Genomic DNA, 14,671 nt, shown 5'->3' on the forward strand with positions numbered 1-14,671 from the left:
ACGCGAGCGACTCAAACAAGTTGAGATATATAAAATCCACCAAAGAGTAACAAGGGTAACAAGGGAACGTCACAATCTAAAAATGGATAATTTACAATAGAAAATGAAAATGAAAATCATAAATTTTGGTTTGAAGCTTCACGTTAAAGATATAGATATCAAGATCCAGGAAATGGCAGTGCTCCTTGTTAGTATTTGCTATAGAATATTTAAATAGATTAATAAATTAATAAATATATAATTATTGAGTAATTTCAAATTTCATATTCAATGACATTTCTACTACGAGTCTGTGATAATTTCAGAAATATCCTTTTCAGCACCTATATATGGACTCGCAGTGACATTGCCCATTATAGCACCTTCTTGGTGAGTGTCACCTTCTCCAAAAGGAGTTGTATGTGGTTCAGTTTTGGTGTTAAGTTGCTCATTGTTTTGCATTATTGGTTCACCTTCATATGGGCTGTCAGTTGCATTGCCCATGATAGCACCATCTTGGTGAACTTCAACTTCTTCCAAATGAGCTGTATTTGGTTGAGTATTGGTGTTTTGTTGATCACTGTTTTGCAATACAGGTGGTTCATTTAAAGGGTTGATCCTTTGTTCTGAAATAGCTAAATCAGTGTAATGTTTGATCAGTTCCAGTCTTGCTTTGTTTAATTTGTTGTCGTAGAAAGGCACCCAAAAGAACACCTGCAAAAGAGAGAGAGAAGCATCATTTACACATCGTTCAGCCAACCTTCAATGGCGGATCCAGAATTTTTCATAAGGGGAGTCCTCAGACTACCATGAGAGGGGCCCATTCAAGTAAATCCCTAGATAATCAACCAAATGTTTTCCACAAAAGTAAGGCAGTGGCTGCTCTGCCCCTAAATCTGCCTCTGACCTTTATAATTTGAGACACAGGATTCGACCGTAACTAAAATCTTTGAATTAATACAAGCTTAATCATTAATAAGAAGTTTATATTTCAATGGTTACATAGTTAACTTAATACGTCATTGATCGATACAACATATTTATAAACAAACGACACTGACGCACCAGATGTTTCAATGGGATATTTCTGACAACGTAAGTATATACAAAATTACAGATACAATAACTGTTTAATTTGTGAAAATCGACCAAATTTTGAAAGTCCTATTAATAAGATCTGAGAGATTTCAAAATTAGATCCACAAGTGATCTTTTGAGAGATTAAAACTTGATTTACGATATGAGATATACTAGAAGAAGGATAACACCAGACATACCGACCAAGGTTGGTGTAAAAAGATGGTCTTGTTCACCCTGTATTATGGTTTAACTCTTATAGGGTTTCTTTAAAAGGCTATAAAAATTTCATATAATTCACAATTAAAATATCAATTTTCGTTTTAAATAAAGGTATGTATTTCTTATACTTGTAACGTTTACATCATTTAGTCTCTCGTTGAAATTGTCACATTGACAGCCAAACCATATCTTCTTATTTTTATAAGTGTTATTTTATAAAAATAAGAAGACCTGGAACCGGTATGGACCTAAGTGTGAAAATCGTACGAATTCAAACGTGGAATAGTTAAAATAAAAACAATGAAAAGGATAAAAGATTTTACTCGTGTAATTTATCCCCCTTAATGATGCCATTTCTATGGAAATTATATGGCCATTTTGAGAATAAAGGGACTTTTTCAATTTAGATATATATCATCTAAGGTATGAAATTTCAATTTGTGGTGACCAAATTGTTAAGCAAATACTAGAAAAGAGGAATACAAAAGATTTCAAAGTATACGTATACTACAACAAGCAAAATATGGTAAAAGTATTTAAATGTCCAATCAGTTGGATGGAAGAGAGAAATCAACTACACATAATGATGATATAACTACCACGTATAAAAAAGATTAAGGCATTATGTCTCATTCGATAGCATTCAGAGCGTGTCGTTATGCTACAACATGGTGTCAGAATAGTAGCGTTCACATTGCGTCTCAAAGATTACAGTATGGTTAATTATAAATAATGACAAACTCTCTACCCAAGTACATATGAATGCTTAAGGATACACGGTCTTAGAGGAATACCGTTCACATATACAACAAGCCAAATTGACAAAAGTTTCATTATTCGTGTAAATATCATATCGTTTTTTAAACATCCTTGCTTTTAAATATTTGGTTTTGAGCGTTCACAATGAAGGTAAATCCAACCTGTAAAACGCTTTGGACGCATGAATTATAAAAAGTTTGTTCATGTTGATAATACTACATTAAAGTATAATATGGAAAAATATACAACATATATTTTTCAGCTATCAATACATTGTTTTTTTTAACAAACTTCCAGTTTAATGCGTAAATAGATTAGTTGGGATGTGTATGTTTTGTTTCTATTGAAGTCATACATTAAGATTTTTTGTTTCAGTTTGAATTTAAACTTTAAATCATAACATTTGTTTTCATATTAAAACAAAAATGACAATGATTTAGAAAATAGTTCACATCTAAAGAAGATTCTGTAATGTAAGACTGTGTGTGCTTTATGTGGTTTAAGAATCCTTGCTACAACTTCATTCTAGTGATATTTGCATTGTCACATGCAGCTATGCCATTATTTAGCAATAATTCATTTCAAAATATAAAACAAAAATCATTATCATAGTGTATGTGCTTGATGGTACTTTTGTATTGTGTATGTATATATAAGTTAAACATCAAAAAATACTTACGCAATTAAGAATAAATGCAAATGGTATGAACAATGGAAGGAAACCACTAGAAAAAGATTTGGCCTGAAAAAAAAAAAGAATTTCTATTTTTTTTCTAAAGTTTGGTTATTAGCATATATATATGGACATCATACATCTGGCCATTTTGTGTAGTTTTAAGTCTTCTATGTATTTGAATCTTCATAGATAATGCTCTGTATTTCAAAAAATCTACTTGTCAATATAGAAAGCACCAAGGGCACCCTAACTTCGATATTTGTAATATATATGGCAAGATAAGCTAACAAGATAATACTGTCAACTGTGAAAATTAATTTTATATACCTCGATGCTGTCTTCTTTTATTTCAATCTCAACAACATCCAACCATTCTGCTCTGGTAAAACAAAACACACGCAGAAAATGTTTGTCTTTATTAATCTATAAAGAAAAAGATTTATTGATTTCATCAGTATTAAAAGTATGGCTTTCTGTGTAACAGGTCGGAGTTAAAATTTATTAGTCAAAATTGAATTATGTTGTTCATAAATGACTATTTTGTGTTATGGGGTTCATACCAACATTAGAGAGCCGTGATGTAGTGGTTAGTGCATCGGACTACTAACACAAAGGTTCCTGGTTCGATTCCCGTCTAGGATGAAAATTTCAGGAACTGAATTTTCGGCTCTCCCTTGACACCATTTGCAAGTATGGTCTCGAGGAAACGATGATAGTCCATTGGAAGGGGACAATAAATGGCTGGCCCGTGTTAAGAGAGAGCCAAATCTCTTGCACGTTAAAGACACCCTTGTAGATTTCGAAAAAGAGCAGGCTAATGCCGCTACAAGGCAGCACTCGCAACCGCAAAGTGGAAAGGGATTAATATAAGTTGCAAAACTTGTTTCCCAATCCACTATAAATAAATATGTTTAAACTAAACAACAAACATTTGAGCACTCCTAATATTGAAAATCATGATTTCTGCAAATAAAACAACGATTTATTTATCAATGTTTTTCAAATACTTTTTCATATTTCCTGTCTATCTGTTCATCAATATTTGTTTGTTTTCTAACAATTTCCACTTTACTTTCCATATCCGTACACTGAAAAATCCTACGAATATGGATGGTAAACTGTTGAAAATGCATACAACGTTCGGCTGCGCCATAAAAATTCTGTAAACCCCAAATTACACCAAGATGACTAATAATATCTCAAAATAAAACTTGTTGCATGGTTCTCTGTATCATTCACTTTATTGGTATAGAAGCAAGGAATTAAGTCTATGAACTTTGCATTCGATTTACCAGAGTAGATCAACAGTTACTTCCTCACGACGTTTGTCAGGTAAGGTAATATGCATTTTGCATGTCAGACGGCATAAGCCCTGTTTACTGTTTTTTCGTGTAACACACATTAGTTTTGGCAAAAGTTCATTAAAATTAATCACTAACTTTTACTACGTTCTTGCTCTTAAGAAAAAAGGGGGCCCATGCCAAAACCATCCGTGCTTTCAAGTCTTGTGTATTCAAATTATTTTTGCAAAAGAATTCCGTTCAAGTCGGTACAAGGTGGCGTCTTAAACTTGCAAAGAGGTGATAAGATAAGATAAGATAAGATAAGAAAACTTTATTTTGATTCGGCATGAGTACAAATAAGCAACACAAGCTCTAAGGAGCTTTTGACCGAATATAAAAACATATAAATAACATAAAAACAGTGCATTTTGACATATAAAACAACCTGTAATACAAAGTTGAATCTCACATACATAGCATGCAATAAAAATAATCAACAAATTTAGAATGAAGTAAAAACATGCTTGACCAGAGCAACCAAAAGCAGCATAAATAATAAAACAGTTTAAGAATTATCTGCAAGCAGAACAGTGACATTCCAAACCGTTCCAGGACTGAACAAGACTTTTAAAATGTGAAAAACTGTTTTCAGTCCTGAAATGGTTTGGAAGACTGTTCCATAAAGTAGCAGCAGCAAATTTGAACGATTTTTTACCGTAACGGGTTGACTTTACCTGTGGAATTTCAAGAATATTTACATACCTGAAAGAATATTTAGATTTTTTGACATTTACCAAATTTTGTAAGCACACAGGAGCGATGTTGTTTATAATTTTAAAAGTTTCTAGAGCCATTGTTCTTATCCGTCTGATCTGCAAGGAAGGCACCTTAGCTTTAAGTAAGAGGTCCTCGTAGGAGCTGGTAAAATCCTCATAAACAAAACGGAGTGCTCTTTCCTGCACCTTTTCTAGTTTTTTGGAATTTTTCTCAGTGCAAAAATGCCATGCCAAAGGGCAAAAATTAAAATTACTAAGAATAAAAGTATGAAATATAGTAAGTTTACTAAGTCTATCCAAAAATGAGCCTAAACGTTTTAAAACATTTAATTGCTGTGATGCCTTCCTACAGATTGAGCTGACATGAACATCAAAATTTAGCTGGTAGTCTATTTCAATGCCTAATAATTTTACTGTTTTTTCACATGTGAGGTTCGAATTTTGAATATGTATAGATGGGTTCTTTTCAAAGGTCTTTTTGCCAACAGCCAAAACTTGAAATTTGTCAGGATTTGCTTGCATTTTATTTACCCTGAACCACTCAATAAGTATTTTTGAATCATATTCCAAAGTTGAAATTAATAAATCGAAATCTGGAGTACAAAAAGATAAAGTATTGTCATCTGCATAGTTATATAAACTACCATTTTTAACAAAAAGAAAAATATCATTTATAAATATATTAAACAACAATGGCCCTAGTATCGAACCCTGTGGTACGCCTTTATGGATGTCAGCCCAACCACTCAGAACATTGTTGACTTTAATTTGCTGTTTTCGATTAGATAAATAGGACTTTAAAAGAGCAACTGCATTGGGGGTTAAACCATATGCTGATAATTTATCTAGCATAATATTGTGAGGCAGGCAGTCAAAAGCCTTAGAAAGATCCATTAATACTGCTGCAATGTACTGGTTTTTATCAAGAGCTTCTCGCCAGTCTTCTAACACTCTGAGAAGTGTGGTCTGACATCCATGTCCACGTCTAAATGCACACAAAAATGGATTAAATATTTTATCAAAATAATCAGTTAATTGAATTTCATATATTTTTTCAAAGATTTTAGAAAATATGGGTAAGACACTAACTGGTCTATAATTTGTTTTTAATAATGGGTCACTTTTTTTATGAAGGGGGGTCACTTGGGCTTCTTTAAGTTTATCGGGGAAACAATTATTATCAATTGACAAATTTACAAGAGTTGTCAGCTGTGGTGCAATATAAGATTTACAATTTTTCACTATTTTTGCTGGAATACCATCAGCTCCTGTAGCCTTCTTTATGTTTATTTTATTCAAAATTTTTTCAACATTTTCATTTGATACTTTTTTAAATTCAAAATCAGAATTATGTTTTCTGTTATCCAAAATTTCTTTTATACTAGGGTGATTTGAGGGGTCATATACAACATCTGCTCCAATTTTGTCTGCTACTGTGGAGAAAAAATTATTAAAAACATTTGAAACTTCATTTGAACAATTTACAATTTTGTCATTTTCACATAATAAAATTTTTTGCTCTCCACAGTTCCCCTTTTTTGAGAAAAATGGTTTGACTGTTTTCCAAAAATCGCAAGATTTTGACCCACCGGAGCAACGTTCTAAAAAGTATACTTTTATTGATTTTCTCTTTATCTTTGTTACCAAATTTCTTTGTTTTCTAAATTTCTCCCAATTTTTGTCACTCCGGTTTTTAGTATATTGTGAATAAAGCATTTGTTTTCTATATATGGCCCCTCTCAGTTCTTTATTCATACATGGAAGTGGTTTTTTTCTTTGACCCCTAGATTTTACAGGTGCATGTTTATTTAATATGTTTTTAAAATCTTCTTCATAATCATCATATATTCTATTTAAATCTTTTTCATTACAATTTTCTGAAATCTTTATTTTCTGTAAATCATTTGTAAATTCATCAATATCAAAAGTTTTGTAACTTCTATATGTTACATCCCTGCGTTTTTGTGCAGGTAAATTTCCTTTCACAACTGTTGAAATAATATTATGACAGTCACTAACACCATTTGGACTATTTATTGTTTTAAAACACAAATTCTTTTTATTTGTAATAATAACATCTACAAGGGATGGATTACATCCCTTTTTAAAACATGTTGGGCCTTTAACCAGTTGGGACAAGTTGAAAATATCACATATATCATGTAGAGTTTGAGATTTTTCAGCAGACAACATGTCAAAGGTGAGAGCTGCTTTGCTCTGTGTTGAAGCATCGCTGTGATTTCGAGATGAACAACAGCTATAAAAGCTTTGTTGTGTCTTTGTGTTGCTGTACATGAACTGATTTGGTGTCATAGATCATAGATATATACCCCATATCCTTAAATAGATCATAGATATATACCCCATATCCTTAGATAGATCATAGATATATACCCCATATCCTTAGATAGATCATAGATATATACCCCATATCCTTTGATAGATCATAGATATATACCCCATATCCTTAGATAGATCATAGATATATACCCCATATCCTTAGATAGATCATAGATATATACCCCATATCCTTTGATAGATCATAGATATATACCCCATATCCTTAGATAGATCATAGATATATACCCCATATCCTTAGATAGATCATAGATATATACCCCATATCCTTTGATAGATCATAGATATATACCCCATATCCTTTGATAGATCATAGATATATACCCCATATCCTTAGATAGATCATAGATATATACCCCATATCCTTAGATAGCTCATAGATATATACCCCATATCCTTAGATAGATCATAGATATATACCCCATATCCTTTGATAGATCATAGATATATACCCCATATCCTTAGATAGATCATAGATATATACCCCATATCCTTAGATAGATCATAGATATATACCCCATATCCTTAGATAGATCATAGATATATACCCCATATCCTTTGAAAGATCATAGATATATACCCCATATCCTTTGATAGATCATAGATATATACCCCATATCCTTAGATAGATCATAGATATATACCCCATATCCTTAGATAGATCATAGATATATACCCCATATCCTTAGATAGATCATAGATATATACCCCATATCCTTAGATAGATCATAGATATATACCCCATATCCTTTGATAGATCATAGATATATACCCCATATCCTTTGATAGATCATAGATATATACCCCATATCCTTTGATAGATCATAGATATATACCCCATATCCTTTGATAGATCATAGATATATACCCCATATCCTTTGATATTCTATTGATTCTCTTTAAAGGTGATATGATTGCCAATGAGACAAATCTTCACAAGAGACAAAATGACACAGAAATTAACAGCTATTTGGCCATCGTATGGCCTTCAACAATGAGCAAAGCCCATACCGCATAGTTAGCTAGAAAATGCCCCGAAATCGTAAATGTAAAACAATGCAAACGAGAAAACTAATGGCATAACTAATGTACAAAAAAAATAAAGAAAAACAAATATGTAACACAGCAACAAACGACAACCACTGAATTACAGGGTCCTGACTTGGGACTTTTAAGTTGTTTAATAAAATCAAAGCGCTGTAAGCGCTGAAGGCAGTTAACCAAAAACCAGGCAAACGTAATTATGTGCAGTGGCGGATCCAGAAATTTTCATAAGTGGGAGCCCACTGCCTGCCTAACAGGGGACCTGCTCCAGTCATGCTTCAGTGATTACCTATATAATCAATCAATTTTTTTCTCAAAAATGGAAGGGGGGAGCGGGCCCACTGAAAAACCCTCTAAATCCGCCTCTGATGTGGCGTTAAACATTCATATATTGTACATTTATGTTTATCTAATGAACTAATTATTAAGGCAAATAATTTATATGTTATCAATGTTTCAATAGCAATGAATATATAAATGTATATTTTTTATGGTGAGTCTGCAGTGGTACAAGTTCGCAATGATTGTAGTTGTTCTAGTTGGTAGTTAACGTTTGTTTTAGTTGACTGTTAGTAGTACGTGTTGACTTAGTAAGAACATGTAATAGTATGAATGGACTGGTTTCCCTGTAAAGAAAACTGAGTATGTGTTCTATAGTACAATAGTTATGCAACACAAATCAGACAAATGTTCACTACTACAAGGATCAAAGGTGAGGTCTGACTGACCTGCCCATAGTAAATGTAAATGATTTGTTATATTGTCCCAAACATGAATATATAAGGTTTAGGGGTGGGGATCTCGAGGGTTTTCAAGTTCTCAAACAGGAAGGGGTAGGGTGACCCCAGAGACTTCCCCTATATTTCATTTGATTTGTTATATTGTTCCATACATGAATATATATGGTTTAGGGGTGGGGATCTCGAGGGTTTTCAAGTTCTCAAACAGGAAGGGATAGGATGACAATTGTTTTTGTCAGTCAGATACGATTTTACTCGTATTAACACATTTTTTGTCGGCGATTTTCTGTATATAGCTAGCGATTGAACAAAATTGACATCGCTGTCATGAATAATAATGATTAAAACAAGTTTTGAGATCGTTTATTTGGAGACTTTGGCGAAAAGGTTTGCAAAGCTATTTTTTATTTTCTTTCAAGTGGAACTGAGACTACTATAACTGTGATATAGTTGTCTCAGAGTGGAAAGCCCGTCGGGCGTGGCTAGTAACCAAGTCGAAAGTGGAAGGTCGCGTACCTCGGACCACCGCTAATTTGAACCCCTGCCTCCAAATTGAAAAGATACGAATTTTGTCTTCGTATTCTAATTTAAAATTGCCGCCAACAGCATGAACAGTTGAACTTATTATATAATAGACTACTGACGTAGTTGTACTACGTATTGACGACAAACAATATTCCTACGACGTTTGCCATTTGGGAAATCTAAACTACTTGTCTTAAAAGATTTTCGGCGATTAAATATTTCGTACAATTGTTTTTTGACATCTTAGCCAAAAGCACAGGCGATAATAAACTACATAAGAATTCCTAATGAGCACTACTTCCTATGTGCAACTTCAAAAGTTTTGGGTGATTCGACGATCATTTAAGGTTTTTCTAGTCATATTTTTTGTAATCCAGAATTAAAAGTATTAAAAAAGTGTTCAATTAGTTATATATAACATAGTAGCCAGCTAGATAATAACAATGGCAAGTATTTCAGCATTTATTGGGTAGACCACAAATCTAGGGTGCTCGCATAATGCAGATTAACTGCATAAAAAAATCATAATAATTACCTTATGTATATCATAAAATGAACCTGTGTCATCTGAAGACTTGATCTGTTTAATAGCAGTAACCAATGCAGCTAGTACCTCCGTCGGGGGTTTGTCGGACTGCCATCTTCATTTAAGAAAACAAATGCTTCATCAAAATTTTATCAAGTCTGAATCAAACATGTGAACCCGATATGTAACGTTCAGGGTCGGACCCAGGATTTTTTAAAGGGGTCGGAATTGTGGCGAAAAGAAGTATCGCCGAGTGGAGGGGATATTTTTTTGGGACAATTTTATGCTTAAAAGTAATATATTTCCCAATCAAATGTGTGGCCTCTACCTGTTGTTATTCTTAAAAGTGATATATTTTACCAAAAAAAATCAGGGTTTACCACACTGTTAATTACTTAATCATTTGCTAAGAAGAAACACATTAATGATGAATGTGCATAGAGTCCATTGTCTTATGATCAAACTTCCACTTCTTACCCATTTCGCTATAATACTTGCATTTTATGTTTAGATAAAGCATAGCAGATCTTAAGGGAAACGGTTCATATGGGGGAGGGGGGGTAGGGGGATGAAAAAAAACCAATACTATGTAATATAACATCCTTTCTACTCTTCTGGATATCCTCTAATCATGATGCACCTACATGTTTACAACACAAATCCGCCATAGATTAGGAAATTACAAAACTTGCCTTAGATTAGGGTTAAAAAATCTGCCATAGATTTGGAATGGCATGACGTCATATTTACCATAGATTAGGAATCTGCCATAGATTTGGAACCCACCATAGATTTGTGTCCTACATATATACTAAAGTGATTATTCACTGCAAGGTATGATTTGAACGTTTAGGCAAAAAGTCTTTACAATATTGCTTAACTCACGTCACAAAATGGCTGTGTATATTTTTTATGCCTGGAATCCACATCGCAGGTCGAAGTAAAGCCTGCAGAGGCGCCTGCAACATACTGGGTAGAGTCACCATTTGTACTAAGTTTGTGTATGTGTTAAGGTTTACATCTCGAACACAAGTCGACAGTTTGATTTATTTCAGACTACTGTAAAAGAAAAGATCTTCACTGATATCGATATAAATTGTACATACATTAAAACAACATATTTCATTTATAAGTGGAATATAACGATATTATATCCAGAGAGGTGTAGTGTATATATATCTTCTGATCATAAAGGGAGAAGTGTAGTGTATATAAATGATAATGTCAATGAAACAAAATAACCAAAACAGAAAATCGAAAATAAAAAAGGAAAAAAAACCTATAATATTCAAACAGATATTTGAATCCATATCACAAATGGTTAAAGTCTAAGAGAAGCGAATGATTTTAAAAAATACTACCATAGATATGTTATCGTCAACATAGAAATCCGCAGACGATTGATTGATTGTGTGGTTGATTAACTTCCAGTGGCAAATATTTCATGTATGTTCAAGACAAGAGCCGCTGACAATGCTTCTTACTTGTGCATGTCAGCTCAGGTGCATTTACATGTCAAAGGTTAAACTATAGTTTTATGAAAATTGAAGCTACGACCACAGGAATAAGAGAACACACCAAGGAAGAAACATTACAATAAGAGAACAATATGTGATCATATGTGCATAACGATGATATAATTGTAAATGCGTTTTACAATTAGCAAAAATGAGACTTGACGGGTATTTCTTAAAACTTATTTGCTTTGTAAACAACATTACCGTTGAAAACTTGGTATAAAATACCATTTTCGATTTGATTCTTGCAAATCATTAGTGGTATCATACGTAGATGAGATTTTAGAAAAATATATATATAGTCACAAACATGCAGATTTCTTGAATTTGTTGAAAGACTGCCAACAAAAGAGACTTGTTCTGTGTTTTGAAACTGCTATTGTAGAAACATCACAAAAAGGCTATCTCTGTTTTTCGATGATTTTGAAAAATGTCGAAATTAGGAATACGATGAATCCCCCTACTTCCCTTTTCAATTTTTCTGAATCCGCGATTGCTTTCATGCTGCTTTCGTTTTAGTTAAGACTGAAAGAATAAGATTGTCATGTTTCTTATTTTGGATAGTTCACATAATATTTAGGGGAATTTTGTTGTTTATTTATTTTTCTCTAGTGGACGAATAATCCAAGATTTTAAACTAAAGCACTTTTTTTCTATGTTAACATTTATTGACTAAAGTTTTTATTAACGTCATTTATCTTCGAAATTTGTTAACCAGATCATACGTTCATATGTTGGTAGGTTTTTTTTTAATTTGGTTAAACCCACTACTTTCATGCAGTCGGAATAGTCTGTGCACGTGAAAATTATAACAGTAACTTTTAATTTTAAGGTTGCACAATGTCCTACCAAATAATTTAAAAATAAATTAGAAATGGTCAAGATATCATATATTGACATTTCAATATCCTATCTTGCAAATCAATATAGCTATAAAACTGGGATGAACTTTCTTCTTTTTGGATTGGCTTGAGAAAAAAAACCAACCCTGACAACTATTACGATAGTTCTTTCCCTTCAACATGTATTTCTTTCTCCCATTTAGTCCTGAATTGGTAGTCCGATACTGACAGTGTTGGTTTTTGTTTTATTTTTAATCAGAGCAATGTAAATTCTAAAGCTAACACACATCAGATTGGATTAAGCTTAACCCCCAGGAACGTGACCTTTGGACTGGAAAATGCGTGAGAAAAACATTATTGAAGGCCGTAGGGTGACATATAGTTCGATTCAATTCAAAGAATTTATTGTTTAAGCATTCAAACAAAGGGACTTGAAAAAAGGCTCAGCCTGTATAAATCCTTTCCCATACAAGATGGACAGAATAATAATTGACTATTACATATACGTCAATCGTGTTGATTCATACATCATTTAGTCTCACACAGTGAGTCAGGGGAGGGAATTTACAAGAAATTTTATGTATGCATTCATAGTGTGTTAAATTACGTTTTTTGATTGAGTTAAGCCTTCCAATTGATATTTTATCGTGTGTTTTTCTATTTTGTGATGTTATACATGTTATACTATTGTTTCAGAAAAAGGGAGAGGTTTGGTACCATTAAAACGTATAATCCCGCTGCAAATGTTTGCACCTGTCCTTAGTCAGAAATCTGATGTACAGTAGTTGTCGTTTGTTTATGTAATTTATACGTGTTTCTCGTTTCTCGTTTTTTTTTTAATATCAATTAGACATTTGGCTGTCCCGTTTGAATGGTTTTTCACGTCTAGTAATTTTGGGGCCCTTTATAGCTTATAGCCAAGGCTCCGTGTTGAAGGCCGTACATTGACCTATAATGGTTTACTTTTATAAATTTTTATTTGGATGGAGAGTTGTCTCATTGACACTCATGCCACATCTTCCTATATCTATGTTTTAATAATAAAAGGTAGCACTCTATTAAAGAGGAATGCATAGTGTTTTTATGATATTATCAGACTCACTGTGTCAAAATATTAATATATTTAAGTACAGCTATTTGATGTATCACCTACATTCAAGACATTTACCTTGATATATATTGTAGATATAATTTATATATATTTTATGACCTATAGTTGTCAATTTCTGTGTCATTTGGTCTCTAGTGACGAGTTGTCTCATTGGCAATCATACCACAACTACTAATTTTGATATTTAAATATTATTATAAAATATTTATACACAAATACATGTACTTTTGAAAGATTCTATCCTGGGTCAATTTAAAATTCTGACGTTATAATGGAGGAGAAATAAAATAAGGTTCCTACTTGAATGTCTCTAAATTGGTTCTTACTTGAAAACAGTTAATATTTTTTTCGTTTATGATCTCGTTTTGCAACCTATCCTTGACTTCGTAGACCCATTATATTGATTGTTGATTGCTTAACCTACAGTGGCAAATATCACATGCATGTTCAGGACGATAGACCCATTAGATATGAGGTTATTATCTACAAGTCCATCTGTTACCATATGGTACCTGATATTGTGCTAATGTATGTCTACTTGCATAAAAATAGATTGATACAACACTAACTTTACAATCATTTGTGATAACGAAAAAAAAGAGATAGAATGGCATAAATCTAAAATAAACAATACACATTATCTATCCAAATAGTGAAGCAAGCTTCGATCTCTATTAATAATTTAACATTTAGGTCGACACCTAAATAGGGGGAGGGTTTCCTAGTTCAGCATGTTCAGAGTTACATAACTTATGGAAAAAATGTTATGCAAGAGCGATGTAATTCGTACCTAAACAAGATGTGTGACAGATGAAATAAACCAATCATTGTTAAATTATGAAGATTAGACTGAAATAAACACACATGATATTAAAAATAATACATAAACAATGAGAAATGTCAGAAATACAAACCTATACTATAGCCACCTTGGCAACTTGAGGAGGCTCGACGGTACTGACATAAAACTGAACTCTGATTATGCATAAGCAATATTCCAAATGTAATCATTGTCAGATCTGTGCCAAACTTTGATTCATCGTCATATACATATTTTGTTTATAAACGAATTGAATGAGCATTACTTACGTTTTTGTTTTCCTCAACTTTCAGTTTCACTTTGAATCTGCCACGCCCCCTTTGTTGAGAGAAGATAAATACAGGTTACTGAATTACTAAAGTAAATAATCAATACAACAATTGAATTTTATCTGAAACTAGAAAGGTGTCGTGTTT

The 14,671-nt window shown here is 32.7% G+C and overlaps 1 protein-coding gene across 2 annotated transcripts; it reads right to left on the bottom strand.

The window, feature by feature from the left end:
- Positions 1–222: 222 nt before the first annotated feature.
- Positions 223–14,662, bottom strand: LOC139528368 (uncharacterized). 2 transcript variants are annotated; one of them, XM_071324322.1, is made up of 6 exons: positions 14,525–14,662; positions 10,851–11,024; positions 9,975–10,080; positions 3,041–3,136; positions 2,717–2,779; positions 223–693 (listed from the first exon to the last, which is right to left on the bottom strand). In XM_071324322.1, exons 2-6 carry the CDS (start codon positions 10,949–10,951, stop codon positions 283–285), a joined length of 777 nt encoding a protein of 258 aa, XP_071180423.1. In that variant the 5' UTR covers positions 10,952–11,024; positions 14,525–14,662; the 3' UTR covers positions 223–282. The 2 variants fall into 2 exon arrangements, with proteins under 2 accessions (XP_071180423.1, XP_071180424.1); XM_071324323.1 differs by having other exon boundaries at positions 14,350–14,552.
- Positions 14,663–14,671: the final 9 nt, after the last annotated feature.

Source organism: Mytilus edulis, chromosome 6, assembly GCF_963676685.1.
Source record: "Mytilus edulis chromosome 6, xbMytEdul2.2, whole genome shotgun sequence".
Classification (NCBI taxonomy): domain Eukaryota; kingdom Metazoa; phylum Mollusca; class Bivalvia; order Mytilida; family Mytilidae; genus Mytilus; species Mytilus edulis.